Raw genomic sequence first — 22,213 nt, 5'->3', positions numbered from 1 at the left:
AATAAAAATAAAATGAAGAAGAAGAAGAAGAAGAGTTTGGATTTGATATCCCCCTTTATCACTACCCGAAGGAGTCTCAAAGCGGCTAACATTCTCCTTTCCCTTCCTCCCCCACAACAAACACTCTGTGAGGTGAGTGGGGCTGAGAGACTTCAGAGAAGCGTGACTAGCCCAAGGTCACCCAGCAGCTGCATGTGGAGGAGCGGGGAATCGAACCCCGTTCACCAGATTACGAGTCTATCGCTCTTAACCACTACACCACACTGGCTCTCAATGAATGAATGTCAAAAATGTTGCCATTTCCTGCCACAGCACTGAGTTTTGTCTTTAATCGAGAGAGAAGGTACCTTCAAAGAAATCAAAGTCTTGCAAGTCATCCGGCAGCCGTGGCAGGACGTCAGAGAAGTCCTCCTGATTCAATTCGAGGTCGTGTGGAATGTCTGTGATTTCATTGGCGATGTCATCTGGCAACTCATCTGTACTCAGCTCCGGTGTGGAAGGGCTCCTACATAAACAAGGAAGACATTCATCCCCGCCCTTTGGTCTGGCGCCGTGCTGGGCTCTGATCTATTCTGGGATGCATATGCCCTTTCTCCACTCCACCCCCCTTTTTTATTTTTTAAACTGTTCCCTCACCAAACTCAACTCTGAATGTATGGAGCCGTTGGAGCTGCCATAGATAAAGCTACTACAGGATCTGGTATGGCTACAACTAAGATTTATGTCTCCTTTCTACCTCTGCAGGTGCACAAAAGATAGTACGGGATATTCTTGCTGGTGCAAGAATGCGCATGGCACACAATCCTATGAATGTTGACTCTCACGCAGTGCTGGGTGATGGCTATACCATGACAGAAGAAATCCCTGCACAGATGTGATTTGCAAGAAGGGCTTAAACATGCCTTGAAACTTAAAACTGTTGGCTGTTTGCAGTTTAGTAGCGCAGAGAGCTTGCTGGGGAGACCATGCATTAAAAAAGTAAAGGACTCAAAAATAACTTAAGCAAGGTTTTAATAAGAAAAACAAAGACTCCTTTTACACTAAATACATTAACAACCAAACCAGACCCAACCACCAACCCATCCCCCAGGGTAATGGGAGAGCTAGGTGCTGCTCCTTATATACTACACCCAAATGCTGACACACCTTAATCAAATACAACTCAGCAGCACCTGCTACGTTTCACAGCTGTAAAGCTGGGTCTCGTTATCTTACTCTGGCCCTTGCTCTGGCCCCTTAAAGACATACACATCGGGTGCAACAATGATGAACCTTTACATTTAAATAAACCATTCAACATTTCCCCTGCGGTTCATCATTGTGGAACAAAAACATAAAGCATATTTTGTACATGTCTTTCATGTGTAACCTTTGGAAGTGCTTTAGTAAAAATGTCTGCAATTTGATTGTCACCTGGAACATATTCAAATACAATCATTTCGTCAGCAATTAGTTTCTTTACAAACTGTAAACGTAACCTTAAGACTCTAGTGTGCTGCGTATTGGTCTCTGAACACAGGATAGCAAGTCCGCTCTGGGAATCAAGGTAAACTTTTACTGGTAGTGTTACTTGCATCTGTAGGTCTGCAAATACTTGCAGATACCATTCTACATCACGAGTGGCCTGAACGCATGCACATAATTCACTCTCTGTTGTGGAGAGACAAATAATGGTTTGTGTCTGGGACTTCCATTCAAATGGACAACCGTTATAACAAAACACCATACCAGACACACCCCTGCAATTATTTTGTTCCACTGCATGAGATGCATCGCAGAAAATTTCAAAACCTTTGTCAATACATGTTGTAAACTGCAACCTATAATGTTTGGTGTGTTTAAGGTAATTTCTGAACATCATTGTAGCTTTTTGGCTCAAAAACTGCCTTATTGGCATACACAGTATTAAAATGTTCATCTGCAAAACGTTGTGGCTTCTGTCTCTTTCTATCTGAACGTCTCAGTCCGGAAGGAGAGTCAGACTCCTCAGACTTAATGGGACTAAGTGAACCACTAGTTTCAGGTTGTAAATCATTGTCAGATTGAAGAGATGCCTGTAGGCTAAGCTCACGATCAGAAAACTCAAGAGAATCTAACCTCCCCTCGGGTGCCTGTGACTTTAAATCATCAAACAAATTATCAGATTCAACAGGCTTTTTGTCTTTTTCCATTAATTCAGAAGCACCATTTACTGCTGCTGCTGCTTCCTCTTCTTCCTCAGTATTATCTATACCATCAGTATCTTGGAAGACAGCAACTCCATTCCAATTTACAGTTTGTATCATGCTTCTGGTAATATGAAATTTGCCAGTTGCTGGTATGTAAATTCTGTACGCCCCCTGCTGGTAGCCCATTAATTTTCCCTGGACACTACGTTCACCCAATTTCTGCTTAGCGGGATAATGCATAATTACATCTGAACCCCAAATGCGTAGGTATTTCAGATTACGGCGTTTTTTAAACAGCTTCTCATAGGGGGTGACATCTAAACCAGAATGATAACTGCGATTTCTAACATAACAAAACGCATTAAGCGCTTCAGCCCAAAAGTCTTTGGGCAGATTAGCATCGTGCAGATACGTTTTAACCCCTGCTTGTAGGTCACGCTGCACAACTTCAACAAGCCCATTTTGCCAGGGACTTCGGGGGCAAGATAACTCATGAGTAGTCCCCTGCGCTTCCAGGAATTTCTCAAAATCCTCAGAAACAAATTCCCCACCCCGGTCAGAAAACAGGTTCTTAATTGGTTTGTTAAAGTGCGTTTTTACCCAGTTGCAAAAAACTTTGTACTTCTCAAATGCTTGGGACTTCTCAGCTATTGCATAAGTCCAACAATATCTACTATACTGGTCTATCAGAGTAAGCCAGTACTTAGAACCTCCTAATGATGGTGGGAGTGGCCCAACTAAATCACAATGTACACGCTCAAATGGCTCAGTTACTTTCCTATCTGAGCACCTACCCTTGCGTGCAACCTTAATCTTATTCTTGCAACAGGATAGACATTGCATAAAGAATTTACATGGCTTTAAGTTGAGGCCATTAACAATATTCTTTGTCTTAATTACATCAGCAAAATTCAGGTGTCCCAGAATTCTGTGCGCCTCATGGACACACCCGGAATGTGGCCTTACATTCCTCAACCCCTGGCTTGACTGTGCTGCTCTGCAATTTATAGGCGATTGGGAGTAGGTGCGAAAATACAGTCTATATAAACCATCAGATTCCCGGGCATATAATAGACGTTTGTTCCCATCGAAAAACTCACACATTGACTTTAAGAAACGCACAGTTATGCCTTGACGAGCAAAACACCTTACTGATAATAAATTGTCCACTGACGGGCAGTAAATGCAGTTCGCTATTGTAATGTTTAAAGAGTCAAGTTTAACGGTACCCCTGCCAAGCGACTGCAAGACTTGTGAATTGGCTAAATGTACATTACCAATTTCCTCTTCGAAAGAAATAAACAAGCTTCGATCGTTGCAAATATGCTGAGATGCTCCTGAGTCCACAACAAAAGACTTCCACGTGGCACGTTTAAGTCTTTTACGATCTGTTGTCCTAGCATGGAAAACTCGCGGCTCGTTTCTGTCTCTACTATACGATGTCGGCTGCTGGGCTGATGACTGTGACTGACGAACAGAAACAGGCTTGGGAGTACTTTGCTTTCTTTTGGATCTGCAGTCCTTTGCAAAATGTCCTTGCTTATTGCAGAACCAACAACGCTTGGCAGCTTTAAATGCAGTTGTATCACCACAGGTTTGCATATGGCGTTCCTCATTACTTCTGGAAATAGGAGTGCTTATGGCACAAGCCTCCCTTCTGTCCAACTCGCCCATTAATCTTGCCGTTACCCCTTCCACAGTTAATTGTGCTGGTGGAACAGCAGATATCTGGCTAGCTATACCATCAAAGTCCTCATTAAGGGAACATAGAATGATAAAAACATACTGAATATCAGGTATGTCCATGTCCCTTCGAATTAATTCGCCGCGTATTGCCTCCAGACGTCTCAAGTGTGCTGCCAAATCACCACCAGGCTGCAACTTCGTCTGGTACAACTGCTTGAAAAACGTCAATGCAGATGCTGACTCTTTTCTAACATGCACTGCTGCAAGACTGTCCCACATTTCTTTGGCAGTTTTCTTATTTCTTATATACACTACTTGCTGGTCGCTGACTGCCAAATTAATTATCGCCCTGGCTTTTGCATCTCCTTTCGACCAAGCATTAGTCACAGGGTCAGGAGGGTCATCAGTTACATAGGTCCATACTTCTCTAGAGGTCAAAAGCGCCTCCACCCGAAAAGACCATAAACTATAGTTCTCATCTGTTAGCTGTGGGAAGACCAGAGCCTTCTCAGCTTCAGGAACCCGGTCAACCATTCTGGAACTCTTCCAGACCCACAGAACTACGCTAACAGGAGAAGGAGTTTTCAAACCTTTCTCAGAGTCCAAAAATATGCAGTCATCCACTCAGCAGCTGGGCCCATAACCAAAGATGTTGGCTGTTTGCAGTTTAGTAGCGCAGAGAGCTTGCTGGGGAGACCATGCATTAAAAAAGTAAAGGACTCAAAAATAACTTAAGCAAGGTTTTAATAAGAAAAACAAAGACTCCTTTTACACTAAATACATTAACAACCAAACCAGACCCAACCACCGACCCATCCCCCAGGGTAATGGGAGAGCTAGGTGCTGCTCCTTATATACTACACCCAAATGCTGACACACCTTAATCAAATACAACTCAGCAGCACCTGCTACGTTTCACAGCTGTAAAGCTGGGTCTCGTTATCTTACTCTGGCCCTTGCTCTGGCCCCTTAAAGACATACACATCGGGTGCAACAATGATGAACCTTTACATTTAAATAAACCATTCAACAAAAACAAGTTGCATGCTTCCGATCCTCAATGTTCTTTGGAAAACAGGGAACCCAGGCAGCAGGGATTCCTCCCCCCTGCTTTATCCACTTTTGGCTAACATATGAGCAGCAAGTGATGATCTGCTGGGATTCCCCAACTCAGGTCCTTGAAACGTCTGCATTGCTCTGAAAGCATAGCTCCATCCCAGGGCCCCAATGGTCTTAGTGGTAGTATTGGTTCCAAGGCAGTTCCCTCATTGCGAGAAGTGAGGTTACAGGGAACCAGACAGAGGGTCTTCTCGGTAGTGGCGCCCACCCTGTGGAACACCCTCCCTTCAGATGTGAAGGAAATAAGCAGCTATCATCTTTTTAAAAGACATCTGAAGGCAGCCCTGCTTAGGGAAGTTTTTAATATTTAATGCTGTATTGTTTTTAACACTTGATTGGAAGCCGCCCAGAGTGGCTGGGGAAACTCAGCCAGATGGGCGGGGTATAAATAATAAATTATTATTATATAAGAAGGATGTCTGACCCAAGGTTCTGGGAGTTGACCTAGAAAATGCACACACACCTCTCGATCGTAAGAATTAATTGTTATCTCCAGTTTTGAAACCCAGGATATAGTTTTCCCCTGGATTAAAAGTCTGAGAGACCCACTTTTAAACAATCTTCCTTCAAACCATAGTTTGCAGACAAGTGTGAATACATCCACTGACTTGCATAATGCTCCTCCAGCTACTATTTAGACTGGCTTATTAAAGTACTAGAATGGAGCCATTAAGCCGAGTTCTTTCACACTAATTTGTTCTACAGACTCTTCTGGAAAGATGTGAATCTGTCACCTATTTTGGCTTTTTCAGTAATCTGAGACAGTTAAGGGCTGTAAAAAATGCACCATTCTGGAGCAAAAGTCTTCTTACTTGGTATGTCAATTTATTACAGTAGAAGAGAGCTCTAATGCATGAAAAGCGCCGTTACATCAGTAGCAGAGTATATTACGTCAGGTCATAAAGACTGGCCAAAAATGTCTACAAGTTGGCATGATAAATGCCCCCTGGGGACCTGGCCAGGCAGCAAGGCAGAGCAAACTGGAAAACAAACAAGTGATCGCTCTGCAAGTGTGCAGAATGAGTGCGCGCAACCTTTCCCCCTCTCTGCCGCCAGCCATAACCCAGCACTTGTGTGAGCATAAATGTTCATAGGATTATGTGCCATGTAAGACCCACTGTCCTCAAGAGGGCTTGTTTTCAAGCAAGTATGTACAGAACATCAGAGTTGGTTCTCCTATTCCTCATACAGGTAGCGTAGACTATGGCTGGAATTCGAGCTAAGGCAATAGTTCTATCAGCGCAAGTGTTTTTGCTTGCCAGACAGAATTATATACCCTCTCCTCATCGCCATATGCTGTTCAGCCGGGGGGGGGGGTCCCAATCCTGCAGAGCCAATTTAGTGGGGAGTGCAAGGGGAGGAAAGCCCTGTTGTGTGAGCATCACTCGTTCTGGATCTTGCTAGCACAACTATTTAGCTGAATCTGGACCAATACTCATTTACGTGGCCTATTTTTTTCCAACCATATAGTTAAAGCCATGGTTTTCCCAGTAGTGATGTATGGAAGTGAGAGCTGGATCATAAAGAAGGCTGATCGCCGAAAAATTGATGCTTTTGAATTATGGTGCTGGAGGAGACTCTTGAGAGTCCCATGGACTGCAAGAAGATCAAACGCATCCATTCTCAAGGAAGTCAGCCCTGAGTGCTCACTGGAGGGACAGATCCTGAAGCTGAGGCTCCAATACTTTGGCCACCTCATGAGAAGAGAAGACTCCCTGGAAAAGACTCTGATGTTGGGAAAGGTTGAGGGCACAAGGAGAAGGGGACGACAGAGGACGAGATGCTTGGACAGTGTTCTCGAAGCTACCAGCATGAGTCTGACCAAACTGCAGGAGGCAGTGGAAGACAGGAGTTCCTGGCGTGCTCTGGTCCATGGGGTCACGAAGAGTCGGACACGACTAAACGACTAAACAAAAACAACATTCTTTTCCAACACTACGCTGTCAACTTAGAAAATTAATCATAGCTGGGCTCTGACCGTATATGGGAGATTTCCATTGGCAGTGCGACGCTGGTGGGCATACTGAGGTTTCCTTGGGGCACAGCAGGAGGAATCGGTTTTTGGGGACGTCGTGGCCCTCGCCTTCTCTTTTTCTTGTGTTTTTTGGTAAGAGCAGGTGGCTTTGTTTTTTTCCTGGGTTTCCTCTGCTGCTGGTGCTGGACTTTGCGGGAGCTGTCTCCTCTCAAGAAGTTATCCTGTTTAGAACGAGAATGGAAAACACCAACACTGAACTGAGAAGCACTTTTCTTTCCTTGCCATTCCAAAGTGTGAACACACTCTATGGCATGCAAGTCGGAACACCTTGACACCTTGACACACTATGGCATGCAAGTCGGAACACGCCTGACACCTTGAAAAGGGAAGCATGGTGCTAAGCAAACCGTACTGCCTTTTGTACCACTGGCGGGAAAGAATCCAAAACACATTCAGACCAAACTATTTCAAAATTCAAATCATACGGGTTTAACATGTGGCCTTCAGGAAGTTTAGGATAGCACTGAATCAGAAAGAATGTTCATCAGAGTTCAAGGCAAGAAATGGTCAATTACTTCTCTTTGAAAACAGCTTGGAGCATCACAACGCCATGTCACCAGGAATCACAGAATTACACACACGAATTCAAAATACAGAGAAGGTATTACTTCCAAATGAGTTAACAACCTTCGGATAATGTAATTTTCCGTAGATGGCGTTTGCCATCTTGATGTTGCAAGGTTTCACAAGGTGCTATAATTAAAGGGGGTGGATCTTCAAAGTGGATTACATCGGGGTGGCTCCCAAGGGCTGTATTCCCTGTGGCCAAGCTTCCATGGGCAGGGCAAAAATGAAAGTGAGTGTGGGTGGAGCATGTTGGTGGGGAGGGACCCACAATACACAAACACACGCACACTCTAACCTTCCCCCGCCCCTTGCCAAAGTTAGGGATGAAAAGGCCCCCATTAAAGCCAACTGGACCTCCATGAAAATGCCCCATGTTGCATTTAGGCTTGAAAATCTCCTATTGATGGTGTGCAGAGGCAAGGAGGAAACACAGTGGGAATGACAGGGAGCTTCCATGGGTTGAATTTAGCCCACAGGCTAGATCCCCACAGGTAGTTTAGGGCAGCCAAAAAACTGAGCTTTGTGCCAGTAAGAAACTGTCTGATGACAAAATGTGAGTGTCATCTGGGAATTAGCCAAATTCAGATGCCAGCTATTAGCTTGAGGGCTATGGTGTATGACTCTTGTGCCTACCAAAGGGGAAAGGTAATGTTCAAACCTTTGTGAGGCAGTTTGCAGATTGTCTGGGGAAAGAAGTTAAAATGAGGAGAGCTGACCGACGCAACTGGCAAAAATAAACTGTGTGAACAAACTGAAATGCTCACGTTTCCACCTTGACAAGGCCTTCCAGGAGAATATCCTATAAGCCTATGAGAGGTATCCCAACTAACTTCATCCATCAGTGCAAGGATTTCTGCTTGTGCAACAGAACTCCCCCTACCCAGTCTTCTCCCACTGTGTACTCCCTGAATCCACCTGGGGACTACCCAGAATCAGGAATAAAGTTTTAGGGAGGGAGTGAGAAGAAGTTCCACAGCGCAAGCTGAAATCCTTGTGCTGGTGGAACAAATTAGTTGGATACCGCCAACAGTCTCTCTGTGTTCTCACGGCAGACATGACAGAGTCACAAAAGAGGACAGACATCATTCTTAAATGCGATCCTATGCACCCTTAACTGGGACTGTTAAATTCAGGGAGACTCTGTTCCGCATAAGCTTGCATAGGATGAGCGAAGGAGGATCTTTGAAACATTTCCCCATAATCCTTTAGATGAGTTCAGTCAAAGAAAGGCTGCTGATATAGCATTTTTCTTTGGTTATCATCAGAGCTCACCTTACAGCTTTCTGAAGGGGCCAGAAGCGAAAGCTGCATGCTGATGTCATTCCCCGGCTTGCTGGAAATACTGCTGCCGCTGTTCTTCAAGTATTCTGACTAGCAAATATACTTACCATTTTTTTGGCGTGTTCTTCACACAGGGGGGTCTGGTGCGTAATGTCAAAAACTGGCACAGAGCATTGCTGTCCGTCTGCAAACTTGGCTGTGCAGCTTGAGAAAAGCTGCTGGGACCGGTTCAAGAGGATATCTGGGTTTCTCTGTAGTCAGGAATAACACACAAAGGAGGGGCAGGAGACTGCATGATTTACACAGAGAGAGTAAGATACCGAACCTTGAATTCTATTCCCAACTAATATCTCACTTTGGAGCAATTCCTTAAATGTCATTCATGCTGCAGCTACAGAAGATGCAAAGTAAACAGTTAAAAGCAAAAAAACCAACACACACACACACACACACAAACTGCCATCAAGCAGAATTACTAATGATTTTATAAGTTATTAAGATGGGTTTATGGAAGCAGCTATTTTGCTAATGGGTTTGTGTGTCTTGTTTCCTGGAGATTCTTAATCAATACTGTGATTTTTGGGACAATGCAATCAATAGATTTGCTTTCTAACCAACTAATGAGAATCCATACACAAATATTAAAAAGAGGATTTCTGTCATCCACATATGACAGCACATAAAAATTGTAAATTTCTTCCTGCCTTTTTGACAGATGACGCACAGAGGAAGTCAATACAGTGAATCCTGATTCAAAATTATTTTGTTCAGAAGAGATATATAAACTCAACGCATTTTAGACTCTCTCTCTCATCTATTCCTCCCCTCCCTAAATCAGCAGTAGGCATTTTCCTTCATCATGCAAGTTTACATGATGCAATTTCCTGAGAGAGCCACTTCACTTGCTTTCTCCCTGTGTTTATTCACCACCATCGTTCCCGCCATTGAGGGACACGCTCAACTTTCTGCTTAAGGCAGCCATTCTCAACCTTGGGTCCCCAGATGTTGTTGGACTACAACTCCCATCATACCTAGCTAGCAGTTGTAGTCCAATAACATCTGTAGACCCAAGGTTGAGAAAGGCTGGCTTGAGGCATTGGTGGGGCACCTACAGCCTTACACTGTTGAAATTCTAGAATGGCCAGTGTTCAGGGCTGGTGGCCATTGTAGCCCAGTAGCAGCTGCAAGGTTCCTGGTTCTCCTTCAACTCTTTAAGAAGTAAGTCACAGTCCTAGTCACTCACACAGGTCAGGAGTGGGGAGAGTGGGGAGCAAGGCTGAGCTTTCGGCCCTACCTCTGATGCTGCAATTTTTTCCTTTCAACAGCTGCCTGCAACTTTGCGATGAGGAAGACCAATGCACAACTCCCTGCTTCCACGTAGGGGCTCTGCATGTTCTGGTCAGCAGCACAATCAGGTGTCCTGAACATGGAGAAACCTCTACTCACCATGAACAGAAACTTCTGCATTGTTTTTTCTTCTCACACAACCAAGCGCAACGCTTGGCTACTGGGAGAAAGAAGATACGATGTCGGGTGTGGAACTAAAGGCATGGCTTTTTAAACTTAACAAGTTAAAAACTAAGGTTTTAGAGAAAAATCTAACATCAATTGAAAAAGAGAGGTTTCAGAATGAGACGGGATTGACCGTGGTTAAGAAAGTGAAATATCTGGGGATAAATATGACAGCTAAAAATGGGAATTTATTTAAAGATAACTATGAAAAATGCTGGATGGAAGTGAAAAAAGATTTAGAAACTTGGTCAAATTTAAAGCTTTCCTTGTTGGGTCGAATTGCAGTTATAAAAACGAATGTATTGCCTAGAATGTTGTTTTTGTTTCAAACGTTACAAATTGTGGACAAGATGGATTGTTTCAAGAAGTGGCAGAAAGATATTTCTAGATTTGTCTGGCAGGGCAAGAAGCCCAGAATAAAATTTAAAATATTAACTGATGTAAAGGAAAGGGGTGGATTTGCCCTGCCAGACTTTAAACTTTACTATGAATCAGCAGCATTCTGCTGGTTGAAAGATTGGCTGCTACTTGAGAACACAGACATATTGGATTTAGAAGGTTTTAACAATGTTTTTGGATGGCATGCATACTTGTGGTACGACAAGGTTAAAGCACACAAAGCATTTAAAAACCATATTGTCAGGAAAGCATTGTTTAATGTTTGTATAAGATACAAGGATTTCTTGGAAAATAAAACCCCAAGGTGGTTGTCACCAATGGAAGCCAAAGCTCAGAAAAAGCTCAATATGGAGGCCAAATGGCCGAAATATTGGGAAATTTTGGAACAAGAAGGAGATAGATTGAAATTGCAGAGTTTTGAGAAACTAAAAAACAAAGTGCGAGATTGGCTTCATTATTACCAGATAATGGAGGCATATAATTTGGACAAAAAAATTGGATTCCAGGTAGAAAAATCAAAATTAGAAACAGAGCTGTTAGAACCTAAAACTAAGATTTTGTCAAAGATGTATAACTTGCTGTTGAAATGGAACACTCAGATGAAACGGTGAAATCTGCTATGATTAAATGGGCACAAGACGTTGGACACAACATTATGTTTGCTGACTGGGAACAGTTATGGACCACAAGTATGAAGTTTATGGCATGTAATGCCTTAAGAGAGAATATTATGAAAATGATTTACAGGTGGTACATGACCCCAGTCAAGCTTGCAAAAATTTACCATTTGCCCGATAATAAATGCTGGAAATGTAAAGAAAATGAAGGTACATTCTTTCATCTTTGGTGGACGTGCCCTAGGATTAAGGCTTTCTGGGAAATGATTTATAATGAAATGAAAAAGGTATGTAAATATACCTTCTTGAAGAAACCAGAGGCCTTTCTACTGGGCATGGTCGGCCAATTGGTGTCAAAGAAGGATAGAACGTTCTTTATGTATGCTACAACAGCAGCAAGAATACTCATCGCAAAATACTGGAAGACACAGGATCTACCACTCTGGAAGAATGGCAGATGAAGGTGATGGACTATATGGGATTGGCAGAAATGACTGGCAGAATCCGAGACCAGGGAGAAGGGTCGGCGGAAGAAGATTGGAAGAAATTTAAAGACTATTTACAGAAATATTGCAAAATTAATGAATGTTAGAATGATGTCGGATAGAAACTAAGTGGTTTCCAGCTGTAATGCCTTAAGAGAATACGGAAAAAAAGGTTTAGAAATAGGTTTAAATCTATTGATAAGGATTTGCTGAACTAACAATTTGAATTGGAATACAAAAAAGGGAGGTATGAGGAGGACTGGGAAATAAGTAAATGAAAAATAAGTAATGATACTTTATGTGTTTTTAACCATTTTTATTTTTTGTATTTTTGTTATTTTTTCTTTTGTCTTTTTGATTTTTATTGTATTATTATTGGAAACTTTAATAAATATTCTATTAAAAAAAGGAACTAAGGGCATCGCTTAATGAGAGCAACGCCTGAATGGAGCCAATGTGAACAAGGGAATGATCATTATTGCAGGTATACAGGGAGCATCATATCTAGGGACTCTTTAGTGGGATAAACACGGGGCAGTGATTTAGGAGAGACAGACTGGTGAATTATCTCTATGGCAGCTCAAGCAAGGGCCTACGCTGCCTCCTTGTGGCAGTGCTGGCTCATTACAAATGGAGCCTGTGAACTCAGTGGCCTTTTGTGGTGTCCAATCCCAAAGAGGCTGCAAGGTAAGTTATGTCAGTGGCCTAACTCACATAACTCGCCAACTCTAGTCTGCAAACAGCCATACCAAGACCAGCACTTGAAAGCATAGTCAATATTCTGCGTGGCACTTTTCTTTCAAACGCTCTGCGCTTGTCGTATCTACAAAAGTCCTTTCACTGATCCCTTTATAATTCTCAGTTCTTCCTCAATGCCTTAGAGGAACCTTAAAATTAAGGCTAAAGTTGCAATTAGGAAGGGGCAAGGGGGAAAGCTGCAATAGATTTAAGTGAATTTTGAAGTTGAGGGAGGAGTGGGAAAGAGAAATCTCATTAAAATTCCGAGCTTGCAGCATTTGGAAACTTTCCTTTCTTTGCTCCTGCAATTTCACGTACTCATGCTCATTGTAAGGGCTTCTAACATAAGGACTTTCATTCTCCCTGATCTCTGCCTCTTCTGTCGATACTGCAGAATTATAGGTCTTTCATCTCTTATTCATTCTAGGTCATTGTACTACCTCACAGTGCAGATTTCACACCCTGCTGAAACCTTTATAGCAATTTAAGCTATAAGATCATTCAGACTTTCTGCAGAAACTGACAAACCAACCTCACACAGGGCAATGCCAGGTGCATGTGTCCAGTACAGGGACATTTCTAGAAAGCTGTTTGTTCCTCCACCCTGAAGGTCTACCATAGCCCTAACCAAACAATTCTGACCTGATGCCAGTGATTTGAAGTGAGGACAGATTCAAATGCTGGCTAGGCCCCTGGATTCTACCTTTGTTTCAGGGTCTCTCTACTGCTTCAGAGCTGACACAACTGCACAGGCTTAAGAATGGATTTACCAAGTCTCTCCCATAAGTTGCTAGCTTGAAAAGAAGAACCAGGCCAAGAAGCTAGCAGGAGCGCCCCCAGAAATACTTGTTGGGAATAGAAGATGGCCAGAATTAATTACAGTCGTGCCTTGGTTGTCTGGTACTCTGATGTTTTGGCTCCCAAACGCCATAAAACCCAGAAGTGAGTGTTCCGGTTTGCGAACATTTTCCAGAAGCCGGACATTGGACGTGGCTTCCGCAGCTTCCAATTTGAGCGCAGGAAGCTCCTGCAGCCAATCGGAAGCTGTGCATTGGTTTTCGAACCGTTCCGGGAGTCGAACGGACTCCCAGAAGGGATTATGTTCAACAGCCAAGGTATGACTGTATTACGTTTTTAGCCCACAGGAACACAGTGAAAAAGATACGTTGAAAACAATGTTTAGTGAACGGAAGAGCCTTGTTGGTGCATGGTTCGCCCTTTGTTGTCCCTCTACATGGTGACACGTCCCTCTGCTTCGCTTGGCTTGTGCTGAAACAAAAGGACACCCAAGAAGATTAGCACCAAAAAACGGAGAAGGCTGGGATATAATGTGCGCGCTGTACGGCCAGGTGTGGGTGGTCCCTCACCTGTTCCGAGTACACGAAGCTCTTCGGAGCTCTCGTAGCAGCTGCCCAGCGCACTCCGGCTCTTGGCTGGCTGCCCGCAGCAAGGCTTTCCGGAATGTATGTTGGCATTTCCTCTGGCGAGATTCTGCCCGCTCCAGGCGGCAGAGGTGCTTGTATTTCTGCTGAAAGTAAGTGCAAAGTTGGGAAATGCGGGAGCTCCTGCCGCTGGCGTCAGAGTCATCATCTGGCCTGTGAGATTGTGTGGGGAGGAAAAAGCAGGTAATAAAATGGCTGGCACTCAAAACCCAACCTCATCATTCTGCAAACTTGCACTACTGCTATCTTGTCTGTACAGCACAAGTCCTGGGTACCTGAAGAAATGTCAGTTTCTGCGTCAACCTCCCTGAGCTCTGCGTTCATTTTTGGATGGTTTCCCCCACACACACGTTGGCTGGCAATTAGGGAGAAGGCTGCAGCACACCTTTTATGAAAATACCCCCTCTGACAATCTAGCCGACACTAGAGTCCACGCTAATGTCTTTCTATTTTCTCAGACTCCTACTATTTGAAAAGCTTTACCGTCTGATTTTATTGCTGCTTCTGCCCTTCATGATTTAACTGGGGTGTTTTACTGAATTTGTCATTAATTTTGGCTTGGATCCGGAGTTGTCCCTCCATATATGGAAGGGCTCAGCTCCCCCTTTCCCCTGCAGCTTGAGCACCACTTTTCATGCTTTTCTAAAGGGTTTCCCCTCCCTCTGGAGCAAATTCTCAGGGGGAGGGAGTCAAGGGGAAGAAAATTGACTCCCCCATCCTCACACCAGCAGGAGCATCCTGTAAGCAAAGTTCTGCTGATGGGAGAATAGGACCTAAGCACTTACATTTTTTTATTATCACTATAAAATTGTAATTGTTGTAAATATACCTTGAGAATTACAGAACTGATGGGAAATATAGAAAATAAATGAAATAGTACCCCCACCCACTATGAACAAACTGTTGTTGTGGTGCGATGGCCATACTAGTGAAATACCACAAGTTGTGATACCATGCAACACAACAGTTCTTGTGACCAATCCTCTGTTTCTTTGCCATGGTAGCTGCTCCTAGGAATGGACTATAAAATGATGCTTTTGAGATAGGAAAAGCAAACACCTCCACCGAGGGCAAGATCACTGATCAAGTTTTGTTATTCTGATTCCGGCCTCTGTTTCTACGTTATACATATCTCTTTTTCAGGTTCAACGGACAAAGTTCACCAGCTATTTCTAAAATGTCTGGAGTAAAAATTCAGTGCACGAATGGACTTCCTCTTTTGCCACGGGACTTCACCACCCTCTCATCTCACCTGCAACCCACTGTGTACCCCCAAAACCTGCACCAGAGGACCCCCAGTGCTCCAGAGAAGATTTTGGAGGGTGTTCAGGGGAGGACAGTGAAGTCAAGTGGCCCAAGTAGACCTCCATTCTGCTTACAGACAGAAAGCTTTGGGGATACAAACCCAAGTCTCTATGAATACCCTCTTCCACTGTACCTACCCTCACCTACAGGTAACAGTTTAAAAAACAGCCTGATCTCTGTATTATTTCATATTCTGCACTTAATTACTCAGTCTTCTGTTCTGAGTTGTATGCACTTACTCATTCCTGTCATATCTGAGGGCTTCCCGAATAGACCATGCAACCTGGTATGGCGAGGTTTGTTCCAGTTCTTCCAATTCTTCTCCACTGTCTTCCGACCAGTCCAACCCTGGAAAAGCATGGAAGGAAGCGAACAAACAAAGTAGTCAAATAAAAAGCACTGTTGTGATAGCACAACAGAGGGCCTCATCATAAAAGGGAACCTCATTGTAAGTGCATGAATTAGAACAAAAAGAGAAAAAGATGTACCACGCGTATGGAAGTTTCCCAAACAGCTGCCATCTCACCCCACCCCATCAAGGCTATATGGCCACATGTAGGGTTGTTTTTCTCACATATGCCTAGCTGGCTGTCACATGGAAGACGTAGCAACCTTGTTTTCTCCTGCTCTGGAGGGTAGGACCTGAACCCATGGATTCAAGTTACAAGAAAAGAGATTCCGACTAAAAGTCAGGAAGAACTTTCTGGCAGTAAGAGCTGTTCAACAGTGGAATGGTCTCCCTCGGAAGGTTGTGGACTCTCCTTCCTTGGAGGTTTTCATGCAGAGGTTGAATGGACATCTGTCTTGGACGCTTTAGCTGAGATTCCTGCATTGCAGGGGGTTGGACTAGATGAGCCTTGTGGTCCCTTCCAAACCTATGATTCTTAATCACCTCTGCCCTGCAAGTCTAGCTATGCCCCTTCTTTCCCTGGCACTAAGTCCTGGTCTTCTGTGGTCAGGCTTACTAGCACAGACATACTCAGCCACTGTGGGGCATAGGGATCAGAGGTCCACATCTGAGGTGGAAAAGAGTAATGTGCTCTAGGCTAATTTCTGGCCATAGGTCAGTGAACAGCGAAGCATATGAAGATAATCTGGATGGAGGGGTCCGTATCAGGAAGAAGCAACACATTGTTGCTTCATCGTTTTTTGTCAGTTAGGTAAAGGGACCCCTGACCATTAGGTCCAGTCGCGGACGACTCTGGGGTTGCGGCGCTCATCTCGCTTTACTGGCCGAGGGAGCCGGCGTACAGCTTCCGGGTCATGTGGCCAGCATGACTAAGCCGCTTCTGGTGAACCAGAGCAGTGCACAGAAACGCCGTTTACCTTCCCACTGGAGTGGTACCTATTTATCTACTGGGACTTTGACGTGCTTTCGAACTGCTAGGTTGGCAGGAGCAGGGACCGAGCAACGGGAGCTCACCCCGTTGCGGGGATTCGAACCACCAACCTTCTGATCGGCAAGCCCTAGGCTCTTGGTTTAGACCAATTATATATCCATAATTGCCGTTACACTTTCTGCTACTTCAGATTGCCTAACCACTAATGTTTGTACCATAGCAACAATCTGAATATCCTAAATTCCTGGTTTATATACATGACAAAAGCTAGAACTGGTCCTCTAGACTTACAGCCATGCTCCCTTTTTTCGTGTTCTTAAAAGAACTGCCTTGAAAACAAAATGGCAAACCATGTGATTTTAGTAGTAACGAGCTGAATTTTACAGGACTTAACTATGAGGCAGGATGCAGAAACACCTGCCCATGGCCTAGTTTGCCCTTCTGCATTAAAAAGCACACACTCGCAAGGATACAGTTTACTCAAGTACTTCACTTGCGCACTGTTACCAATCTACAGCAAATTTAGACTTCCAGAGGCGGCGCCATCGGCAATGGCGGAATCCCTCTAGTTCTGAGGGACATAGCTCCGTGGAAATTGGGTCTTGCCGCTACGGCGAAGCGGGGAACCCTCTGAAACCACAGGCGGGTGAAGCCTGTGACCGTGGGACTCGGCGGGCACCTTCAGCGCCCCCCCAATCTGCAAAGGAGCCCGGTTACAAGCTCCAGAGTGTAACGGGGTGTTTGGCGCGGTGCTGAGAGTCAATTGCTTCTTCCGTGGAGTGAAGCCGCACAGCTGTTGCCGGAGATTGCTGACCTTTTTCCTGTGACAATTTGGCTATCAAACAACTACCCGTGAGTAGGTCAAGCTTAAAGACCGGGGAATAAGGGGGGAAAAAATACTAATTTGGTACCGAAGTGGGAAGGTGTAAACAGGAAGTCCGCCTTCTGTTTCTTGTAAACAGATCAAAGCAAAGACTGTTTCAGCTAAGACCCTGAAAATTGCGTTAAAAAAGACTCAAATCCTAACATCAATATAAGAGAACTCCCTCCCTGAGGTGCAGGAGAGGGGAGGGAGAAGGGGAAGTACTTTTTGCCTGCAAAAAAAAGAGAGAAAAGGGAACAAAGACCACCACTTAATGCCTGGGAACGGACTGCCAAGGGAAATAGAACTGCCGTACTGTGAATCGCGCTGTTTATGGACAATGCAACTTTTTGACTCTGTAAGAGAGATACTTTGATTCTGAAGGGTTTCTCCGGACTTGAAACTGTTGTTTCCTTCGTTAAAGGGGGGATTTGTGAAAGTTGGAAAAGTTATTTTATTGTTACAAGTTTTGATTATTACTGTGTCCCCCTAGAGGAACTTTGAAGTGGCTACAATTGGCCAGGGAATTTTCTACTCTAAACCGGCCAGGGGAATTTTCCACTATAAAACAAGTTCTAACCGTGGGACTGACCTTGATCCTTAGTTAAAGTGTTATGGCAAATTTGCCTCAGGAAAAAACAAGAAGATCGGGTAAAATTAGACTGCAGCAGCGAAGAGCATCAGCATCTGGCCCTTCTGCTCCACCAGGGGAAGATTCTGCTCAAGTTGGGCTTAAAGGAATGGCATCTGAAGAGGGTTTAGCTTCAGCATTAGGAAAAAAAATTTGAATCTTTGGAAAAATTAAGTAAACAAGTTGCTGAAGCGACAACTAAAATTGACCAAAACACTTCAAGCATCAATAACTTGGGGCAGAAGGTGAACTCAAATACAGAATCTATTGAGAAACGGATGCAGGAATCTACTTCGAATCGAAAGACAGCTGAAGAAGCAAAGGAAAAAGTATTGGCTGTAGAGGAAAAGATACCACCAATATGTAGGCAGCTCGAGGATCACAAGTCATTGCTATCTATGATTGAATTAAAAGAAAAACAGACAAATTTAAGGATCAGGGCTGTACCTGAACTTGAGAAAGATAGCTTGAGCCATTTTCTTACGCAGGAATTTGCAGACTTTTGGAACTTAGATTCAGATAAGCTAGATTTCAAGATAGTAAGTGCTTTTAGACTTGGAAGAGGGGGGAGAAAGAACAGGGTGAGAGACTGTTTGATTACCCTCCGAACAAAAGAGCAGAGAGACAAAATATTGAGTCTGCACTTCCAGAAGACCTTGGAAATAAACGAATCAAGAGTGGAGATATTTAAGGACATCCCGAAATACCTTTTGGATCTTAGGTCTAATTACGGAGATCTGGTGGCCCTGTTGAGAGGAAATAGAACCATTTTTAGGTGGGAATTCCCCCAAGGCCTATCCTTTACCTTCAAAGGGAGAAAGTTTAAAATAAGATCAGTGGAAGATAAAGAAAAAATTTTGAGAGAGCACGGAGAAGACCTGCAAAAAGAAGCTGAAGAAGAGCCAAGAGCATTAAAACCAGGACTACAAGACATAGCATCACTACCTTTGGGATTGGACAAGCTAGAAAAAGTATTGTCAGGAAAGCATTGTTTAATGTCTGGATAAGATATAAGGACTTACTTGAAAATAAAACCCCAAGGTGGTTGTCACCGATGGAAGCAAAGGCTCAGAAAAAGCTCAATATGGAGGCCAAATGGCCGAAATATTGGGAAATTTTGGAACAAGAAGGAGACAAATTGAAATTGCAGAGTTTTGAGAAATTAAAAGATAAAGTGCGAGACTGGCTTCACTATTATCAAATAAGGGAGGCTTACAATTTGGACAAAAAAATTGGCTTCCAGGTAGAAAAATCAAAATTGGAAACAGAACTGTTAGATCCCAAAACAAAGATACTTTCAAGAATGTATAACTTGCTGTTGAAATGGAATACTCAGGATGAAACGGTTAAATCTGCTATGATTAAATGGGCACAAGATGTTGGACATAACATTATGTTTGCTGACTGGGAACAGTTGTGGACCACAGGTATGAAATTTACGGCATGTAATGCCTTAAGAGAGAATATTATGAAAATGATATACAGGTGGTACATGACACCAGTCAAGCTTACAAAAATCTATCATTTGCCCGATAATAAATGTTGGAAATGCAAAGAAAATGAAGGTACATTCTTTCACCTTTGGTGGACGTGCCCAAGGATAAAGGCTTTCTGGGAGATGATATATAATGAAATGAAAAAGGTATTTAAATATACCTTCTTGAAGAAACCAGAGGCCTTTCTCCTGGGCATGGTCGGCCAATTGGTGTCAAAGAAGGATAGAACTTTCTTTATGTACGCTACAACAGAAGCAAGAATACTCATCGCAAGGTATTGGAAGACACAAGATTTACCCACCCTGGAAGAATGGCAGATGAAAGTGATGGACTATATGGAACTGGCGGAAATGACTGGCAGAATCCGAGACCAGGGAGAAGAGTCGGTGGAAGAAGATTGGAAGAAATTTAAAGACTATTTGCAGAAACATTGTAAAATTAATGAATGTTAAAATGATGTTGGATTGAAATCAAGCGGTCTTAGCAACAAGGTCAATAAGAATATGTAAAAATGGATTGATAACGGATGAAAATATAAAGTTATAATATATTGAGATATAGAGTTAAGATAAAAGAAAGAGGGTAAGGATTTGCTGAATTAACCATGTGAACGGGAATACAAAAAAGGGAGGTGTGAGGAGGTCAGGGAAATAAGCAAACGAAATCTAAGATATGAAAAAATTGATTTGTTTTTAATTATTTTTTATTTACTTTTTCTGTATTTCTATCTTTTTTTCTATGTATTTTTGTATTTTTTGTATTTTTTTCTTTTTTCTGCTTTCTTTTTATTTTGTAATTTTCTTCTTTTTGTAAAACTTCAATAAATATCTTTTTTTAAAAAATCTACAGCAAATTTACTGGAACGAATGATCAAAACGTTCGGGTACCATTAATTCTCCACTTACCTAAATGCGGAAACAGATCAGCATCCAGCTGCTGTTTCTGAGTGCACAGTTTCACCAGTCTCTGTAGCCGGCTCATACAGGATGAGTGCGGAGAGAAGGCTGTGGCTTTCATAAGGATCCTGTCCACCCCGGGCGGGTCTGGGCCAGGAGCCCTAGTAGGGTGCAGGGGAGGCAGCGGCCTTTTGTTAGACAGCTGCCTGGCTTGTGCTATAGTGTACGTGGTGGGAGCCACTCCCTGCACTGGTAGGCTGGTGTTCTGAGGTTGAGGTGACTTGCAGACTAAGCCCTGCTGTAGCCCTGCTGGCTTTAGAGAAGTTGGTAATGGCGAGAGATGGGAGTGCTGTTGCTGCTGCTGCTGCTGCTGCTGCTGCTGCTGCTGCTGCTGCTGCAAAGGTGCAGGAAGAGGGCTAAAGTGCTCTTGGCGTACTTTCAGAATCTCTGTTTCTCTCTGGCGCTGCCGGTTCTGGGCTAATTTGCTCTGCAGCTTCTTCTTCACCGTTGCCCCTTTCTTGAGATCTTCATCTTCCTCGTTGAAAGCAAAGGGGTCTTCCAGTTCTGCTTCCAAGTAGTGGAGAGGAAGCCTGGCACCCGGTGGAGAGAGGGACATCCCGTCTAGTCCATTGGGCATCTTCAAGGCCAGTGGAGGAACTGTCAGGCTGAAGGCCACAGAATCCATCTGGTGCCGAACTTTTACCTCCTCGACGGGGTCATTCTTTTTCTTCCTCTCCTTTTTCGGTAAAAAGCCAAGTACCTGCAGGTGACTGTTGCAGTACCTTTGAGAAGCAAGACCATCAGAATTATTTTCTCCTCACCAGCTCTTAAGCATGGTGAAACCAGAATTCATGAGAAAGTAGCTTAAATGGCATAAGTATATTTTTTTGTGAGAAACCTCAATGGAGAACGTTTAAATGAATATCTCATAGCCAATTATAAACTTTCAAAAATAAAGATATTATTTGAATTGCATATTACATTAACTATATTATAACTATAGATACAATGTACTTCCAATTGAAGTGCACATCAGAACATTTGCAGAATTACAGTCTGCATTTCAATGGAGTCCATATATGGAAAAACTGTGACATAAAAGCACAGCAGATATCTTTCAAGGCGATCTCTTTTCTTACCCTAATAAAAATAACTGTGTTAGGTTCTACACGTTTCTGTGAAAAGCTTGCATCCCTAACACTTCAATCTTATGCTTGAAAAGGATGCAAAGCAGAAAATTTATTAGTAGCCCAAGTGATAGAAAATGGTTTAACAAAGAACAAGAGTGGGTGGTTTTTTTTCTTTGAGAATTATGAAGTCAAAGAGCAAAGAGGGAGTATGTTTTTTGGCTTGAGGCAAACAATTTTAAACCTGGAAATATTGGACTTGGGAACAGGAAGACCAGGGTTTAAATCCTCACTCAGCTATGAAACTCACTGGGTGTCTTTGGGCTACCCTCTTTCAGCCTAAGCTTCCACACACAGCTGTTGGGAAGATAAAAAGTGGATAACCTGTACACTCCGGCCAGCCTTGGATGGAAGGTGGGTTATTGTTATAATCATCACTGTGGAACACTTAATGGTGAAACACATTACTATTAGGCAGGTATATTAGCTGTGCTGCTTTCAGAACCC

General features: G+C 43.3%; 1 protein-coding gene across 2 annotated transcripts in view; it reads right to left on the bottom strand.

Annotated features, from left to right (window-relative positions):
* INO80D (INO80 complex subunit D) overlaps positions 1–22,213 on the bottom strand; it is a 46,073-nt gene that overhangs the window by 6,974 nt on the left and 16,886 nt on the right. For both annotated transcript variants that reach the window (XM_053362175.1, XM_053362167.1), the window contains exons 4-10: positions 20,589–21,361; positions 15,594–15,702; positions 13,975–14,202; positions 13,773–13,876; positions 8,964–9,097; positions 6,952–7,169; positions 348–505 (exon numbers count right to left, since the gene is read on the bottom strand). In XM_053362175.1, coding sequence (XP_053218150.1) covers positions 348–505; positions 6,952–7,169; positions 8,964–9,097; positions 13,773–13,876; positions 13,975–14,202; positions 15,594–15,702; positions 20,589–21,361 — 1,724 coding nt within the window. The remainder of the gene's footprint in view (positions 1–347; positions 506–6,951; positions 7,170–8,963; positions 9,098–13,772; positions 13,877–13,974; positions 14,203–15,593; positions 15,703–20,588; positions 21,362–22,213) is intronic.

Source organism: Podarcis raffonei, chromosome 1, assembly GCF_027172205.1.
Source record: "Podarcis raffonei isolate rPodRaf1 chromosome 1, rPodRaf1.pri, whole genome shotgun sequence".
Taxonomy (NCBI): Eukaryota; Metazoa; Chordata; class Lepidosauria; order Squamata; family Lacertidae; genus Podarcis; species Podarcis raffonei.
This window is presented reverse-complemented; position numbering and strand designations above follow the sequence as displayed.